The sequence below is a fragment of the Panonychus citri genome, unplaced genomic scaffold, assembly GCF_014898815.1.
Source record: "Panonychus citri isolate SS breed McGregor unplaced genomic scaffold, ASM1489881v1 Contig00077, whole genome shotgun sequence".
NCBI classification, from domain to species: Eukaryota; Metazoa; Arthropoda; class Arachnida; order Trombidiformes; family Tetranychidae; genus Panonychus; species Panonychus citri.
In genome coordinates this window covers 1,014,708-1,033,819 of record NW_026515482.1, presented here as the reverse complement: position 1 = coordinate 1,033,819, position 19,112 = coordinate 1,014,708, and the positions used below count along the sequence as shown (strand labels likewise).

The window sequence follows — 19,112 nt, the reverse complement described above, 5'->3', positions numbered from 1 at the left end:
CAAAAATATATGAAACAAATTTGAAAGTTAATAATAAATAGATGATAGAATATTGACTGAAAATTGATACATTTCATTAAAATTCAACTCTTTATTTATATTGAGCCATATTTTTAGAAAATTTTAGTCAATAGTTTGCGAACAGTTCAATTTCGAAAAAAATTCGCAAAAATCAATCTGTGAAACGTTTTCGACTTTGAAGTGCTATAACTTAAAAACTAATGATCAAAAAGAAACAAAACAAAATAAAATATCTACAACTTAGTGATCTTAATAATATGTAAAAATTCGAAGTGTGTGTGACAAAACGTTCTAAAGATATCCGAATTGGAAATTTCGGCAAAATCAAAAAGCGCGAAAATTCAAATTCTCTATGGGAAATTAACATGGGCTCACAAAATGATTTTTGGGTTTTTTCGATCTTAATTAAATTTCTCAAAAACGACTGATCAGAACTTTACGAAAATTGACCTCAATATAGATGAAGAAATGCCCATTCTATTTATGCTTAATTCTATTAATTATTTATTTTTAAAACTTGTAATTTTTTTGTCAAATTTGTTACATATCTTTTCGTAACATCCTGTTGTCAAAATTATTCATTAGTGAATGCAAACTTAAGTTAAAAAATTTTAATAATTAGTCATATCGTTTTTTCATGAACAAATTTCAGAATTGAAGTAACGCAAATCGAGAAATTTTTTACATGTTGAGTCTATGAGAGATTTTACAATGGCTTTCAATGGAAATTTTCATTTTCCATACTAAAAATCGCATTGAGAAAAATAGTTTTTTTCGATTTGGGTACAAATGCTTGAGCTCGTTTCGAAAAAGTTAATTTCATCAAAATCAGATCAATAGTTAAAAAGATATTCAGTTTTCTGAATCTTGTAGTCCCTATTTATTTTAGCCAAATTCGATCTGACCCATAAGCGATACTGTTACGATTTATGATCTAAAATTTCTATGTGATAATTATATACATGTGAACTATCAGAAAATGAAATTTCGTCTAAAATACAAGATGCTGTAACTTTTAGCGAAATCTGATTAAAGTGTCTCAAAATTTATAAGCACAGGTTAAATGGTTATTGTTATGATATTTTCATGGTAATTAATAATTGACCTTTTATTAATATTTGATATTTGAAAAATTAGTAAATTAATGGATCAATTTAACATTGACTTTTATTGATTATTTTTTCAATAGAAAAAACAAAAACAAAATCATTACAGCAACAATTTAAGTTTAGACTAAATTAATTGTCGCAAAAGATAAATTTATACCTGATTACAATTTAGAGGGTTAATTGTTAGATAGAAACAATAAAAGCTATTAATCAATTTTCAATGTTTGTTTTTCATTGATTTCCAAAAACAAGGTATTATGAATGTTAGTTGAATGTGTGAATTTGATTGTTGGTGTTTTTTGTGTTGTCTAATTGTGTGTACAATTGTAAACGTCTTGGTACAATAATGATGAAAAAATTATGATGAATGTGTCACATTGATCACTGATTGTTGATGATGATGATGTTAAGTTAAACACTTGAAAGAGATTAAATTTGATTAGTGATAAGTTTTATCATCGATCGATAACTAAACCCGCGGCCACAGTCGCTCCTCGATACCGAAGCATAATTCGTCCGAGATCTTTGTATTCTGAATAAAGTTCAATGGAAATCGGTTTGGATGTTTAATTTCGACGATTCTACTTTGATTATCTCCTTAAAAACGAGGCTTTGTTCTGGTCACTTGTCCATTACTTTTGTCCTATTATTGACATATGAGTTACCTTTTGTTGTTATGAAAATAACCAATCAACCAATTGGCGAAAAAAATGACCAGTTGTTAAGTTCAAAGAGGCAAAATTGATTGTTTTTTCATCGATCGATAACCAAACCAGCGGCCACAGTAGCTCCTCGATACCGAAGCGTAATTCGTCCGAGATCTTTGTATTCTGAATAAAGTTCAATGGAAATCGGTTTGGATGTTTCGATTTCGACGATTCCACTTGAATTTGCTGATAAACATCGAGGCTTTGTTTTGGTCACTTGTCCAGTGCTTTTGTCCAATAGTGAAATCAATTTACTGATTGTCGCTTGTTTTTGCAAATTTTTACAATGTAACACAACTTGAAAACCCTGAAAATATAAACAAAAAACAAAGATTAACAAACTATTAAATAAATCACAATCTCGATGCCGTTCTTACCCTTGTTAATGGAATCTGAACATTAGCAAAAACTACGACTTTGGCCTGGAAACGAGTTGTAACAGGTGATGGAACAGATATATCACATAATATATCACCCGAGGCAATATTAGTTGCACTACATCCTGTCAATGTTAAAGTTACTTGATCACCAGCAAATGCTTGATTAAAGAGGCAATCTTCAATTGAAATTGCTAATTAATGAGGGAAAAAGATTAATAGAAAAAAATTAATAGAAAAAGTTAAATTTAGAAGTAAATCATCGATGTAATCAAAACAATGTCGAAACTTTCTGATGATCAAATTTACCTTTAACAATTGCTTGTTCACTCGAGGGCATTACGATCAATTTTTGACCTAATTGGACAGCACCAGATTCAATTCGACCACAAATACAAACACCAGAAGTTAATCCTTTGAAAACATCACTGATACTCAATCGTAAAGGCTCATCGGAGCTTATTCCACTCCTACAACTTGGATTTCGAGATCCATTCGACGAGCAATCGAAACTCGTCATGCTAGAATGAGTGGTTGTGCTGCGGGTATGGGTATGGGTTGTGGTTCGACTGCCGTCGCTCCTCTTTCATGATTGTTGATTAGTAATAAATCAATCAAATGATTGGAAGGGGAGATTAATTTGGCTGATTAATTAGTCAGAATCAACCCTCATGCTGATCTTTACGATGCTCTTCGAATCCAATGAAATCCCAAATGTTTATTAAATGATCAAACTAATATATTAACCGGTAATTTGTTTCAATTAATAATCAATAAAATAATTTCCAACATTTAAATTTTCCATTTGTCGTTTTCGCTGATTTACATTAATGCCTTCGATTTATGATGCAAATTTTCGGATTACATAAAATATTGTGATAAATTTGTATTCATAGTTTCGACGATCAAGTCAAATACTCGAAGATCTTCGATCTCATCGAAAACCTAACTGTTCCGGAATTACCATAGAGTTTGATGGAAAAACTGAAATTTTCATATTTTTCAAATCAAGACTGACTTTTCGGTTTTAATCTCGTCAATTTTTGTGAGCTCTTTTGACCGGACTTTTTACCATTTTGATTAGAGCGATTCAGAGTCCAATTCTGCTATTGAAAATTCTTCAGGCCAATCCAATTTTTTTGGAGGAATCTTCAAGTGGGCACCCTAATAAATTTAATTGTTTCGCGATTGAAGAAACCAAATTTTCATTTAAAGAAACCAAAATGGCTCCTAATTACTATCAATTAATTCCAAGTCGAAATGAGATTTACACCCAATTCATGATGCTTTTGAATATAAAACTCTATTTCTCAACCAATTTTCGCTTTAAAATTCATCAAAAAATGAAGGTTCGAAGTCTCTAACCATTAATCTCAATTGGAGTACGACTGAAACCATTGGGGTTTCTTCAGATGAAAAAATGGTTTTCTAAATTGAAAGTTTGGTTTCTTCAATCTTCAATTCAATCAATTAACACAAAGTTTACCTGAGTATCCATAACGGTACGAGGAATGGCAGTTTGTGAGATACATTTGCCAGGTCATTTACCAAGTAGTTTATTGAGGAACTTAATACCATGAATGCTCCTGAAGAAATTCTATACTCAGCCTAAGAGGTGCTTTCATAAAATGCCTAGAAAAATCGCTCTGAAACTCAAGGCTCGAGCGCTATTCTGTATTACGATTCTCAGTGACTAAGCTTATCCATTATCAATATTGCTTATTCAGACACATCGAAAAATTAAAAATCATTCTATCCTTCAAAATTTGAACAGTTTTGTCTTACAAATATATTAACAATTTATCAGTTGAGTGAGAATGTTAAAATTTGAATATGCAGTGTAGACTTTGTGTGAAGACTGTGTAATTTTTAGATATCAAATGATCTTTAATTGTTCAATTCATCTGAATAAATAGTATTGATAATACGCATTTCTATTCTAACTTTGGGTAAGTTAAATGATGTTACATTTAGTAAATTGATTAAATTGTGACTAATCTATTAGGTGAATAATGAGCTTTGTTGGGAAGTAGATTGTGTTTATTCATTGGTAAATTAATTTCCGCTAAAATTTGTATAAAAAGAAATAAACTTCATCAAACTATCATCACTTTCAATCAATTGATTTAATTGAATAAAACGAAAACGTTTAAAGTTCCAATTCTCTTCGCTTTAGAAAACTTATCAATAGCTATTCTCTTTCAACGTCTAATCATCATGAATTTAAAGCTTGTTCAAGTTCTCATTGTGGTAATTGCTCTCATTGGAGCTACTTTGGCGGATAGATCTAAACGTGAAGATCAAGGCCAATGTCTTGGATTTGGGCCAGGCTGCATTTAAAGCTAGACTCGCTTCTCACGATGACCTTTACGATACTAGAATTCTTAAGTAACGGTTTAATAAATGTATTGAATAATCATGAACTGAAAATGATAATTAAATAAAATAATTTTAAGAATTTAAATGTCTCTTTATAAAAATTATTCACATGTGACAATGTTTATCGGTTATCCTATTGTTGCTTCAACTATAAAGCACAGTCACAATGTCCAAAACTGATCGTTTGGCTTAGTTTTTGGCCGCCTTATTGGTGCTAAATGCTTATTGTTACAATATTTTCATTAAAATTAATAATTGACCTTTAATTTATTTGATATTTGGAAAAAAATTATCAAATTAATTGATCAATTTAACATTGACTTTTATTGTTTATTTTTTTCAATAGAAAAAACAAAAACAAATTCATTACAGCAACAATTTAAGTTTAGACTAAATTAATTGTTGCAAAAGATAAATTTATACCTGATTACAATTTAGAGGGTTAATTGTTAGATAGAAACAATAAAAGCTATTAATCAATTTTCAATGTTTGTTTTTCATTGATTTCCAAAAACAAGGTATTATGAATGTTAGTTGAATGTGTGAATTTGATTGTTGGTGTTTTTTGTGTTGTCTAATTGTGTGTACAATTGTAAACGTCTTGGTACAACAATGATGAAAAAATGATGGTGAATGTGTCACATTGATCACTGATTGCTGATTATGATGTTAAGTTAAACACTTGAAGAAAATTAAATTTGATTAGTGATAAGTTTTATCATCGATCGATAACTAAACCAGCGGCCACAGTCACTCCTCGATACCGAAGCGTAATTCGTCCGAGATCTTTGTATTCTGAATAAAGTTCAATCGAAATCGGTTTGGATGTTTCAATTTCGACGATTCTACTTTGATTATCTCCTTAAAAACGAGGCTTTGTTCTGGTCACTTGTCCATTACTTTTGTCCTATTATTGACATATGAGTTACCTTTTGTTGTTATGAAAATAACCAATCAACCAATTGGCGAAAAAAATGACCAGTTGTTAAGTTCAAAGAGGCAAAATTGATTGTTTTTTCATCGATCGATAACCAAACCAGCGGCCACAGTAGCTCCTCGATACCGAAGCATAATTCGTCCGAGATCTTTGTATTCTGAATAAAGTTCAATGGAAATCGGTTTGGATGTTTAATTTCGACGATTCCACTTGAATTTGCTGCTAAACATCGAGGCTTTGTTTTGGTCACTTGTCCAGTGCTTTTGTCCAATAGTGAAATCAATTTACTGATTGTCGCTTGTTTTTGCAAATTTTTACAATGTAACACAACTTGAAAACCCTGAAAATATAAACAAAAACAAAGATTAACAAACTATTAAATAAATCACAATCTCGATGCCGTTCTTACCCTTGTTAATGGAATCTGAACATTAGCAAAAACTACGACTTTGGCCTGGAAACGAGTTGTAACAGGTGATGGAACAGATATATCACATAATATATCACCCGAGGCAATATTAGTTGCACTACATCCTGTCAATGTTAAAGTTACTTGATCACCAGCAAATGCTTGATTAAAGAGGCAATCTTCAATTGAAATTGCTAATTAATGAGGGAAAAAGATTAATAGAAAAATAATTAATAGAAAAAGTTAAATTTAGAAATAAATCATCGAAGTAATCAAAACAATGACGAAACTTTCTGATGATCAAATTTACCTTTAACAATTGCTTGTTCACTCGAGGGCATTACGATCAATTTTTGACCTAATTGGACAGCACCAGATTCAATTCGACCACAAATACAAACACCAGAAGTTAATCCTTTGAAAACATCACTGATACTCAATCGTAAAGGCTCATCGGAGCTTATTCCACTCCTACAACTTGGTTTCGAGATCCATTCGACGAGCAATCGAAACTCGTCATGCTAGAATGAGTGGTTGTGCTGCGGGTATGGGTATGGGTTGTGGTTCGACTGCCGTCGCTCCTCTTTCATGATTGTTGATTAGTAATAAATCAATCAAATGATTGGAAGGGGAGATTAATTTGGCTGATTAATTAGTCAGAATCAACCCTCATGCTCATCTTTACGACACTCTTTGAATCCAATGAAATCCCAAATGTTTACTAAATGATTAAACTAATATATTAATTGATCATTTGTTTGAATTAAATAATAATCACAATAAAATAATTTCCATCATTTAAATTTTTCGTTAATCGTTTCACTTATTTACATTAATGCCTCCGATTTATGTTGTCAATTTTCGGATTACATAAAATATTGTGATAAATTTGTATTCATAGTTTCGACGATCAAGTCGAATACTCGAAGATCTTCGATCTCATCGAAAACCTAACTGTTCCGGAATTACCATAGAGTTTGATGGAAAAACTGAAATTTTTCATATTTTTTCAAATCAAGACTGACTTTTTCGGTTTTAATCTCGTCAATTTTTTTGTGAGCTCTTTTGACCGGACTTTTTACCATTTTGATTAGAGCGATTCAGAGTCCAATTCTGCTATTGAAAATTCTTCAGGCCAATCCAATTTTTTTGGAGGAATCTTCAAGTGGGCACCCTAATAAATTTAATTGTTTCGCGATTGAAGAAACCAAATTTTCATTTAAAGAAACCAAAATGGCTCCTAATTACTATCAATTAATTCCAAGTCGAAATGAGATTTACACCCAATTCATGATGCTTTTGAATATAAAACTCTATTTCTCAACCAATTTTCGCTTTAAAATTCATCAAAAAATGAAGGTTCGAAGTCTCTAACCATTAATCTCAATTGGAGTACGACTGAAACCATTGGGGTTTCTTCAGATGAAAAAATGGTTTTCTAAATTGAAAGTTTGGTTTCTTCAATCTTCAATTCAATCAATTAACACAAAGTTTACCTGAGTATCCATAACGGTACGAGGAATGGCAGTTTGTGAGATACATTTGCCAGGTCATTTACCAAGTAGTTTATTGAGGAACTTAATACCATGAATGCTCCTGAAGAAATTCTATACTCAGCCTAAGAGGTGCTTTCACAAAATGTCTAGAAAAATCGCTCTGAAACTCAAGGCTCGAGCGCTATTCTGTATTACGATTCTCAGTGACCAAGCTCATTATCAATATTGCTTATTCAGACACATCGAAAAATTAAAAATCATTCTATCCTTCAAAATTTGAACAGTTTTGTCTTACAAATATATTAACAATTTATCAGTTGAGTGAGAATATTAAAATTTGAATATGCAGTGTAGACTTTGTGTGAAGACTGTGTAATTTTTAGATATCGAATGATCTTTAATTGTTCAATTCATCTGAATAAATAGTATTGATAATACGCATTTCCTTTCTAACTTTTGGTTAGTTTAATGATGTTATATTTAGTCAATTGAGTAAATTGTGACTAATCTATTAGGTGAATAATGAGCTTTGTTGGGAAGTAGATTGAGTTTATTAATTGGTAACTTAATTTCCGCTAAAAAAGGTATAAAAAGAAATAAACTTCATCAAACTATCATCACTTTCAAGCAATTGATTTAATTGAATAAAACGAAAACGTTTAAAGTTCAAATTCTCTTCGTTTTAGAAAACTTATCAATAGCTATTCTCTTTCAACGTCTAATCATCATGAATTTCAAGCTTGTTCAAGTTCTCATTGTGGTAATTGCTCTCATTGGAGCTACTTTGGCGGGTAGATCTAAACGTGAAGATCAAGGCCCATGTCTTGGATTTGGGCCAGGCTGCATATGAAGCTAGACTCGCTTCTCACGATGACCTTTACGATACTAGAATTCTCAAGTAACGGTTTAATAAATGTATTGAATAATCATGAACTTAAAATAATAATTAAATAAAATAACATAAAATACATGTGACAATGTTTATCAGTTATCCTATTGTTGCTTCAACTATAAAGCACAGTCACAATGTTCAAAACTGATCGTTTGGCTTAGTTTTTGGCCGCCTTATTGGTGCTAAATGCTTATTGTTACGATATTTTCATTATAATTAATAATTGACCTTTAATTTATTTGATATTTGAAAAAAATTATCAAATAAATGGATCAATTTAACATTGACTTTTATTGTTTATTTTTTCAATAGAAAAAACAAAAACAGAATCATTACAGCAACAATTTAAGTTTAGACTAAATTAATTGTCGCAAAAGATAAATTCATACCTGATTACAATTTAGAGGGTTAATTGTTAGATAGAAACAATAAAAGCTATTAATCAATTTTCAATGTTTGTTTTTCATTGACTTCCAAAAACAAGGTATTATGAATGTTAGTTGAATGGTGAATTTGATTGTTGGTGTTTTTTGTGTTGTCTAATTGTGTGTACAATTGTAAACGTCTTGGTACAACAATGATGAAAAAATGATGGTGAATTTGATGATCACATTGATCACTGATTGTTGATGATGATGATGTTAAGTTAAACACTTGAAAGAGATTAAATTTGATTAGTGATAAGTTTTTTCATCGATCGATAACCAAACCAGCGGCCACAGTCGCTCCTCGATACCGAAGCATAATTCGTCCGAGATCTTTGTATTCTGAATAAAGTTCAATGGAAATCGGTTTGGATGTTTAATTTCGACGATTCCACTTGAATTTGCTGCTAAACATCGAGGCTTTGTTTTGGTCACTTGTCCAGTGCTTTTGTCCAATTGTGAAATCAATTTACTGATTGTCGCTTGTTTCTGCAAATTTTTACTCTTTTCGATACTTGGCCTAATCTATACAATAAATGTTAAAAAATGCTCGGTACAATTTCCTTGGTGAATTAATTGATTGAAAATTGTTTTTAATCTAAAACAAAACTTATTCACCTGTTGGATTATTCACAATTTAAACATTCAATTTACTATTTTATATTTGTACCAATAAGACTGTGTAAATTTTTAGATATCGAATGATCTTTAATTGTTCAATTCGTCTGAATAAATAGTATTGATAATACGCATTTATTCTCTAACTTTGGGTAAATTAAATGATGTTACGTTTAATTGTCTTTCTGTAACAAATTTAATAACAATCAACTGATGAGAATCTTGAATTCTCCTTTCGGATGGACACAATTACCTTTAAAAAAAGTGATTTAACGATAAATGTATTGTAATACCAGTTCCAATAGTCCATTACAAAGTAGCTAAAACAATGTTTAATTAATTAATTAAATAGTGACTAATCTACAGGTGAGCAATGAGCTTCTTTGGGAAGTAAATTATTTATTTATCAATTGGTGAATTAATTAGCTCAGAGAATCGTATAAAAAAAGAAGTCCAATTTCTTGTAACTATGATCACTTTCAATTTATCGAAAACAAGGTTCAAATTTCAATTCTCTTTGTGTTCAGATAACTTATTAATTGTTTTTCTCGTTCAACGATTGCCGATTCAATCGACAATTTTATCAGAGTTTCCATTGTTTTTATGTTCAATTAAAGTTATTCTCACTCAACAGCTGATCATCATCATGAAACTCAAGCTTCTTCTCATTGCTCTGGTTGTTTATTATTTCTATGCTTTATTGTTCTTTATTGTTACAATTATGTCCCCAAATCAAATTGAGTTATTGATCTAATTTTCTTGTGAAATAAAAATTCAAAGTTCTTATAATTAAATTAATTAAATTTAAAATCGTCTCCAGGTCAAAAGGCCACAGAGACTAAAAATTCAGGTTCTCTTTCATAACTTTTTAAAGTTCCCTACAACGGTCTTGTAAATCCATAAAATGTACTAACCGATCATGAATATGAATTAAAGATTTATTAATAATAAGACAAATGAATTGAAAATTTCAATATTGCGTCTCTTTTTTACTCATTTATCGAAAAATGTTCACTAGGATTTGATATTTGATTCAATGGTAAGGCTCTTTACATTTACTTTTATTTAGTACCAATCAATTATCTTGACCAAGAGCCATCTCACTGTGAGATTGTTTCAATTTAACTTAACTAATTTGAAGAGTAGACAAAGAGCTTACTGATGATGATTGTGTTTCCTGAGAATCGTCGGTGAGTAGATTTTTTTCTGAAGGTAAACCATAAAGTGCGGCATAAGAAGCACTACTTATGCTGCTCGTATTTTTTGTACAAAAGTTATCCAAAGTCTCGAAATCTTCTGATGATTTTGATAATTATCGTGTTCTCGGTTGGTTTGGTGGAGAAGGAGGATTTATTTCGGAACAACCAGTCGAGTCTGAGATTTCACTTTGTGTTGCTCGAGTTTGATGCTCACTATCAGGACATAAGACACCAAGTTTTGAGAACTGAGAAGGGGAAAATAACAAAATTAATCTGAAATCTTAATCGTCAATTTTAATAAACAAAAAGTTTACCGGAGTATCCATAACGGTAAGAGCAAAGACAGTTTGTGCGAGAACTGTAATAAAAAAATTCTTAAGAAATTCATAAGTGTTTTCAAAAAATGTATAGAAACATGATCCTGAAACTCAAGGTCCGAGCACTATTCTGTGTTGCGATTATCAGTAACCAAGCTCATTATCAATATTGTTTATTCAGACGAATAGAAAAATTAAAAATCATTCAACATTTAAAATTTTAACAGTCTTGTCGATACAAATATAATTATAATAATTTATCAGTTGAGTGAAAATATTAAAGTTTAAATATGCAGTGTAGACTTTGAGTGAAGACTTAGATATCGAATGATTCTAACTTTGGGTGAGTTAAATGATGTTACATTTAGTTAATTAATTAAATTGTGACTAGTCTATTTGGTGAATAATGAGCTTTGTTGGGAAGTAGATTGTGTTTGTTCATCGATGAGTTAATTTCCGCTAGAATTTGTATAAAAATAAATAAAATTCATCAAACTATTATCACTTTCAATCAATTGAATCAATAGACGACAACAACGTTTAAAGTTACAATTCTCTTTGTTTCCAGATAACTTATTAATAGTTCAACGTCTAATCACCATGAATTTCAAGCTTGTTCAAGTTCTCATTGCGGTAATGGCTCTCATTGGTACTTCTTTGGCTGCTAATCTTGACCGTAATGTAAGAGGTGATGATGATTGCGGTTTTCCTCTCTGTGGATCGAACCCAGGATGATCTTCAATATGCTAGAACTCCCAAATGCTGATACAATGGTTTAATTTATGTATTGAATAATCATGAACTGATAATGAGTATTAAATAAAATAATTTTAAGAATTTAAATGTCTGTTTATTAATACAGGGCGTTAGCGCTACAAAAACAGATTTGTTTTTGGAATAACGGGTGAACGGAGAGTCGCAGACGCAAATAGATTACATTGTTGGACTCGTCAAGTCTAGGCAATTTTTGGTATCAAGTTCGAAATCGAACTTCGTTAGGCCGAAAGTCCGTTATCTGAGATGCCAGAGTTGAAAAATTAGTTTTATGAGATATTTGGGCTATATTAACCCAGAAAAGATCACAATTGCATCTTAAATGGGATTACGAACGGACTTTTGGCCAAATTAAGAGTAAATTAACTGTCGCAAAAGATAAATTTATACCTGCTTACAATTTAGAGGGTTAATTGTTAGGTAGAAACAATAAAAGCTATTAATCAATTTTCAATCTTTGTTTTTCATTGACTTCCAAAAACAAGGTATTATGAATGTTAGTTGAATGGGTGAATTTGATTGTTGGTGTTTTTTGTGTTGTCTAATTGTGTGTACAAATGTAAACGTTTTGGTACAACAATGATGAAAAAAGGATGGTGAATGTGAGAAATGTCATTCCTTTCATAAGCCGAGCGTCTTTTTTAAACTTACGGACATTGTTCTTAATATAAGGGTGTCCATCTAAAATCTCGTACAAATCTGACTTTTGGTTCTCGAGATATTGAGTCAAATGTCCATAATCAATAAAATATGTAAGTAGTTTTAAAGACTATCAAGTTAAATTCGAACCTTAAAATTAAAGCAAAGTCACAATGTTTAAAACTGATTGTTTGGATTAGCTGTTGGCCGCCTTATTGGTGCTAAATGCTTATTGTAACGATATTTGCATTGTAATTAATAATTGACCTTTAATTTATTTGATATTTGAAAAATTATCAAATCAATTATCAATGGATCAATTTAACATTGACTTTTATTGTTTATTTTTTCAATAGAAAAAACAAAAACAAAATCATTACAGCCACAATTTAAGTTTAGACTAAATTAATTGTCGCAAAAGATAAATTTATACCTGCTTACAATTTAGGGGGTTAATTGTTAGATAGAAACAATAAAAGCTATTAATCAATTTTCAATGTTTGTTTTGATTGACTTCCAAAAACAAGGTATTATGAATGTTAGTTAAATGGGGGAATTTGATTACTGGTGTTTTTTGTGTTGTCTAATTGTGTGTACAATTGTAAACGTCTTGGTACAACAATGATGAAAAAATTATGATGAATGTGTCACATTGATCACTGATTGTTGATGATGATGATGTTAAGTTAAACACTTGAAGGAGATTTAATTTGATTAGTGATAAGTTTTTTCATCGATCGATAACCAAACCCGCGGCCACAGTCGCTCCTCGATACCGAAGCATAATTCGTCCGAGATCTTTGTATTCTGAATAAAGTTCAATAGAAATTGGTTTAGATGTTTCGATTTCGACGATTCCACTTGAATTTGCTGCTAAACATCGAGGCTTTGCTTTGGTCACTTGTCCAGTGCTTTTGTCCAATTGTGAAATCAATTTACTGATTGTCGCTTGTTTTTGCAAATTTTTACAATGTAACACAACTTGAAAACCCTGAAAATATAAACAAAAATTAACAGAATAACAAACTATTATATTTAATTGTGATTTATTAATCACAATCTCAATGCCGTTTTTACCTTTGTTAATGGAATCTGAACATTAGCAAAAACTACGACTTTGGCCTGGAAACGAGTAGTAACAGGTGATGGAACAGATATATCACATAATATATCACCCGAGGCAATATTAGTTGCACTACATCCTGTCAATGTTAAAGTTACTTGATCACCAGCAAATGCTTGATTAAAGAGGCAATCTTCAATGGAAATTGCTAATTAATGAGGGAAAAAGATTAATAGAAAAAGTTAAATTTAGAAATGAATCATTGATGCAATCAAAACAATGACGAAACTTTCTGATGATCAAATTTACCTTTAACAATTGCTTGTTCACTCGAGGGCATTACGATCAATTTTTGACCTAATTGGACAGCACCAGATTCAATTCGACCACAAATACAAACACCAGAAGTTAATCCTTTGAAAACATCACTGATACTCAATCGTAAAGGCTTAGACACAGGCCTTTCGGGTGCTTGGAAAGAATCTAAGCAATTGGTAACAATAATAGTGATACATGTAAGTAATTAAGAGATGGTCAACAATTGTACCGAAATTATGGAAATTAAATACACACCGATAACTTCAACGAGATGGACCCGAATACCATGAAGTTAAGGAAGGGATTGTTGATCGTTCATTGAGATTTTCTCCCGTTAATCCACTGCAAGGCACGAAAGTGACACCTTTCTCTTTGTAGCCAACTTGTTTAAGGAACGGAGTTAATTTACCAACAATTTCATCGTATCTCTCTTTATTCCACTTTACATTATCCAATTTATTGATTACCACAGCAATTTGTGAGACTCCAAGTGATCGTATGAGTATCGTGTGTTCCCGAGTTTGACCTCCCGCTTCAAATCCAGCCTCGAATTCACCTTTGGTTGCATCAACGACCAAAAGAGCGGCATCAGCTTGAGAAGCTCCAGTTATCATGTTGGGAATAAAATCTCGATGACCTGGAGCATCAAGTAGATTAACCGATTTTGTGGACGTTTCAAAAGACGATTGAGCGATGTCCATGGTTATACCTCGAGATCGCTCTTCATTTGTCTCATCGAGAACCCAAGCATATTGGAAAGAGGCTTTACCAATCTTTTTAGAATCTGTCTCATATCGATGCATACTCTTTTTCGATACTTGGCCTAATCTGTACAATAAATGGCCCATAAGGGTTGATTTTCCAGCGTCCACATGTCCGACAACAACCAAGTTGATTAAGCTTTTTTTCCCTGATCTTTCCTTGTTAAACTCTTCGATAACACTTTCCCGTGAGATATTTTTCACTTGATTCTTGTTTGCACCAATAATCTGAAGTACATTGGGCGATGATGTTACAGATGCACAAGGTGATGATTTCTCTCGAGCTGGACTTCGTTTTCTTTCAATTTTATCAACTTGTAAGTGTTTAATTGATTTGACAACATCTTTCATTCCTGCCGTACAATCGTATTTGGCTTTCTTATCATATTGAGTCATCAATTCTTCAGCATAATCAACTTCATCCATTTTTTTGCTGTTGTTTAAACGATGGAGTCTCAAATCATCGGGAGATGGGGTTGAAAATTTAAACGTTTCAATGGTCTGTTGATTGTGATACTCAGTTAATCTTTCCTTCAGCCTAATCCGAGGATTACTGAATCGAGGTATATCAGGCTTGTATCTGGCGGTTATGGTCACCACAAAATTTGAATATCTTACAGATTTACTGGCACTTACAAGGCTTAAGTTGTTGCTGGTATCATCAAGGTCTAATAAAAAGCTTATTGGGGAAATTAAACACGTTGATGAATTGAAAGATGTTGATGATGATGAGACTGATTTGTTTATAGATGATGAGTAAATCGATGATGTTGATGTTTCAGTTGGTTGTTTTGTTGGTGGTGATGATTGAGTTGAATTTGATGAAGAGAGAGGAAAATGTGAACAAGATGATGAGAAAGTGGATGAGAGAGAAGAACAACACGAAGAAAGAGGAGGAGGAGGAATACAAGGAGGAAGGATTATTAAAGATGATAGATTGTTATGATTACTATTTGTTACACTGTTTGGATTGGTTTTATTAAGAGAATCTGGAATATCTTTTAAAAATTCTAACTCGAAATCGTCTTCCTCTTCTCCATCTCCATTCACAGTATCAGGTGGTTTAACGAAAATATTGCTAGATAATAACATTAAAATAGATCGTTAATTGTAATCAATAAAACATCTAGAAAATTCCGTGACAATTAAATAAACAGCAACAGATTGAATGACTTACAATTGGAAAGAAAATCTTGGTGTTTCTCTTTGCTCTCAATAGATGGCGGGGTCAATCGCACTTTTTTGTTTTCGAAAAAAAATTTTTGTTTTAATTAAATCTAATCAAGATTGGAAATTAGATTGAAATTTATAAATAAAAAGGGAAAATTAGATTGGTGTGAATGATTGAAATAATCGATAACTATTTGAAGTTACAATTGTACAAAAAATTGCATTACAATCGATAAGTTCATTTTCTTTAATGTGAAAGGAAAATGAAAAGATAATTGTGAACTAATTAACTTTTTTGTCTTTAGATAATTAGTATTGTGTGACATTGTATCATTGAAAGTAAATCAAATTTTCCATTGATCAAGGTTGTATATTGTTTTCATTTGTGATTGTAACTGTGATTCTCTTCAATTGTAATGGAAATGAAAATATAGATTTAACTTGTCGTTGAGAGAGAGGAAATCATTTCCAATCTGGATTGATGAACAAGAATAATTAAAATCTAATAATCAGGGATTAGATTCTCTTGGAATTACGATCCTTATGGTTCACTTGGAATGATTGTAATAGTTTTCTTTTAACCATATTAACCGAATCGTAATTTTTCCTTCATGTAAATTCATCTGAATGGTTGATACCAAATATCAATTTAAATCTGCTAAAAGTATAAACAGTAAGAGGTTAAAAAAGAGAAAAGAATTAGAATTGATTTAAACAGAATCACAGGTATCAGATATTCAAACAAATTAATTCTAAACAATTTACTTCATCGTCATCATGGTTTTCTATGGATTCAGTGGCTTTTGTTTTTAAATTAATTCACTTGATTGTCCCTCATCTTCACAATAAAGCCAAAGTCTTAAGCTCAAAACAAGAAGATAATCTTTTAAGTAAATAAGTAATTAAGGTAAATTGTGTTGTTATTTTTGTTCATTTAAAGCATCATTTTTGATACTCGATTCATAAATTCAATCAAATCAATTCTATCAGGCAAAAAAAGTTCACAACTGTTAGCATAATTTTCATTAATTTTTTGATATTTCAACTGTTTCCGTCTTGTTTTCATTCCAAGACCTAATTGATTAATTTCAATTTGAAAATCAAGTTGAAACTGTTTTAAAACATCAATCAGTTGGAATAGATTAACATTGGCTGAATTAAACTGTTGATTTAATTTATTATGAAATCCCTCGATGTGGTTATTTGTTCTTGGTCCAGTGTTGTTGAAATGATCCCAAATCAATCGTTTGAATGTTGCTTGATTCTCGTCAACCCAAGTAGACTCAACATAGTCAAGAAAAGTATCAATTCTATCACCATTTTGACAATTATTATTAATGTTTATTAAATACCAAGCTTCATCAATACGATCGAGAGGAATCAGAGGAAGAGAGATAATCTGTCTAAATAATCGAGTAAATTGTTCATCATTCTTATATAACTTTTTCAGACCAAGATTAGCAATTTTTCTGAAGCACATTGACTATAATGAAAATAGCAACCTTTGATATTAATATCAGGTATTATTTGATGAAACGATTCAATTACACCTAACTCATAATCAATTATTAATTGTTGGAGTTTAAATTTCAAATTTCTTTGATTAGCTAAATCAGTAATCTTATTAATCATTTTGATATAAGTTAACTTACTTTTGTTCATTAATAGGCAATAGATTAATGGAAACATTTCATTTCTGATGAATGAGTGAAAACTATAAATTTGAACAAAAGGCTTTGGAGCAACAAAGAAAGTACCATCACCAAAAATCTGTTTACTATTACAGAGATGCACAAAAAATTCATCAGTACCTATTATTATCATCTTATTATCACTATCATCAACACTAAGAATAAATTTTTTATCATCTAAAGTTCTTGACCAAGATGAATCGTTTTTAATAAAATCAATCTCATTTGAAGTCGAAGGGAAAAGTTTTCGTCTCGATCGATATAATGAAGCTTGAACTTGTCTAAATGAAGGTAAATTATTGATACTTTTATTTTGATCATTCAAATCTAATGCTCTTTCCCTCAAAGACTGATGAAAAAAGAAAAATAATAAAAATAATAATTAAATCAAATTGAAAGAGAGAGATGAGGTAAGAGAATAATAAAATTTACCTTATTGAAAACATCATGAGCCTTAAGTAAAGGTGATGTTTTTATTTCACTTGAAACTTTCTCCTTGATCTTGATTGTTTCAATTTTTTTTGATGATCAACATGATTATGATTATTTTTCACTTTAATTGAACCATTGGATTGATCTGTCACACAGGTAACACTACAAAAAGAATTTCTCTCAAGGCAAGTAATGTCGAGTTTTATCATTATTAGAATTTTGATAATTATAGATGAAATTTTCATGAATCAACAACTTTCCACCACGAGAAGAGGTAACAAACTCCATATTAAACTTGATCGAAAAAATAATGAACTAAACTAAACATTGAAAGTAATTAATTTGAATGAGTTTCTGTGCTGAAAATAGTGAGTCTGAATTTAATTTATAACAAATTAATTCTTTTGTTTTTCTTTGGAAAAATTCGATGTCTTCAAGCAAATTGACCATAAGGTAAACATCGGATTATCTTTAAGAGATTATCCCGAGGAGATTTATTGTGAAGATGAGGACCCACCATTCACTTTAAGCCTAAACTTGTTAACTGAAAATCCTTTAAGCTGAAGGATTAATTGTGTATTCCAATATAACCATAAAGTGAAAGAAGATCAATCTCCCTGGATGATAGAAAAAAAAGAAAATGAAAAAAATGGAAATTTAATTAGTATTCTCAAGAAGAAGGGTAAACATTAACGATGGACCATTTAAATATTTAAAAAGTCAATGGATTAAAAATGCAAAGTTTAATCAACTGAATAAATCTTTTCTTTTCGTTTCATAAAACCAGATACAAAATCTTTCCAGAGAAAATGTAAACAATTTATAGGAAACAACGAAAACATGAGATTCATAAATTTCTAGACATTTCTAAGGTTAAATGAATAGAGGAAAAAAATGGCCACCAAAGTAAAACCATTGAAAAGGTTAAAAAAAATGTTCAATATGGTTAACACATTTAAAACTTACAAACCTTTTCATCATTTGTTGGACTCACCTACTTGATTTTCATCTTTCAAATTAATCTCACAATCAACTGATCATCTATCGAGTTAAATTAAACTGTTGAGTAAAAAGAAAGATTGAAAAGAGAGAAAAAAATTAAAAGAAAAGATTTAAAATCCAAATGAGATTAAAGAGAAAAAATTTTAATCGGTTTTTAATCCAACCGGTTATTCATTTGGAACAAACGTTAGTCACAATGAATGGAACAAGATGTCGCTCTGAAAGAGAATAAACTGTAACCGGTTATTTCGATTGTTGTTCGAACCGCATCGGTTTACCGGATCTTCGGATAATCCGAATAATTGAAGAGAGAAGAAAAAAATTGAATTGAATTTGTTTTTTTTCAGAGAATTTTTCTTAATTTGATTTGTTAATT

The 19,112-nt window shown here is 30.8% G+C and overlaps 3 protein-coding genes and 1 long non-coding RNA gene across 4 annotated transcripts; all 4 read right to left on the bottom strand.

The window, feature by feature from the left end:
- Nucleotides 1–1,170: 1,170 nt before the first annotated feature.
- Nucleotides 1,171–2,734, bottom strand: LOC128387021 (protein HBS1-like). The gene is made up of 3 exons (XM_053346156.1): nt 2,524–2,734; nt 2,215–2,408; nt 1,171–2,144 (listed from the first exon to the last, which is right to left on the bottom strand). Exons 1-3 carry the CDS (start codon nt 2,732–2,734, stop codon nt 1,884–1,886), a joined length of 666 nt encoding a protein of 221 aa, XP_053202131.1. The 3' UTR covers nt 1,171–1,883.
- A 2,782-nt stretch (nt 2,735–5,516) lies between these two features.
- On the bottom strand, nt 5,517–7,024 carry LOC128387019 (protein HBS1-like). The gene is made up of 4 exons (XM_053346155.1): nt 6,909–7,024; nt 6,250–6,410; nt 5,940–6,133; nt 5,517–5,870 (listed from the first exon to the last, which is right to left on the bottom strand). The coding sequence occupies exons 1-4, from the start codon at nt 7,022–7,024 to the stop codon at nt 5,532–5,534; spliced, it is 810 nt and encodes a 269-aa protein (XP_053202130.1). The 3' UTR covers nt 5,517–5,531.
- Nucleotides 7,025–12,615: 5,591 nt separating this feature from the next.
- Nucleotides 12,616–15,613, bottom strand: LOC128387227 (protein HBS1-like). Its single transcript, XM_053346410.1, is given in 5 exon segments — nt 12,616–13,290; nt 13,377–13,570; nt 13,672–13,845; nt 13,936–13,952; nt 13,954–15,613. Coding segments are annotated over 5 exon segments (2,226 nt in total). The 5' UTR covers nt 15,534–15,613; the 3' UTR covers nt 12,616–13,029.
- A 165-nt stretch (nt 15,614–15,778) lies between these two features.
- On the bottom strand, nt 15,779–16,439 carry LOC128387241 (uncharacterized). Its single transcript, XR_008324993.1, has 2 exons — nt 16,377–16,439; nt 15,779–16,269 (listed from the first exon to the last, which is right to left on the bottom strand). It is a non-coding gene; the product is annotated as an uncharacterized LOC128387241 (long non-coding RNA).
- Between the last annotated feature and the right edge of the window lie 2,673 nt (nt 16,440–19,112).

Excerpts from the sequence above, each read along its gene's own strand:
- LOC128387021 (XM_053346156.1), bottom strand. The coding sequence starts at position 2,734 with ATGACGAGTTTCGATTGCTCGTCGAATGGATCTCGAAATCCAAGTTGT. Across the intron at positions 2,409-2,523 it reads TGAACAAGCAATTGTTAAAG|CAATTTCAATTGAAGATTGC; the intron begins GTAAATTTGATC and ends CTCATTAATTAG. Across the intron at positions 2,145-2,214 it reads TTCAGATTCCATTAACAAGG|GGTTTTCAAGTTGTGTTACA; the intron begins GTAAGAACGGCA and ends TTATATTTTCAG.
- LOC128387019 (XM_053346155.1), bottom strand. The coding sequence starts at position 7,024 with ATGGTAAAAAGTCCGGTCAAAAGAGCTCACAAAAAAATTGACGAGATT. Across the intron at positions 6,134-6,249 it reads TGAACAAGCAATTGTTAAAG|CAATTTCAATTGAAGATTGC; the intron begins GTAAATTTGATC and ends CTCATTAATTAG. Across the intron at positions 5,871-5,939 it reads TTCAGATTCCATTAACAAGG|GGTTTTCAAGTTGTGTTACA; the intron begins GTAAGAACGGCA and ends TTATATTTTCAG.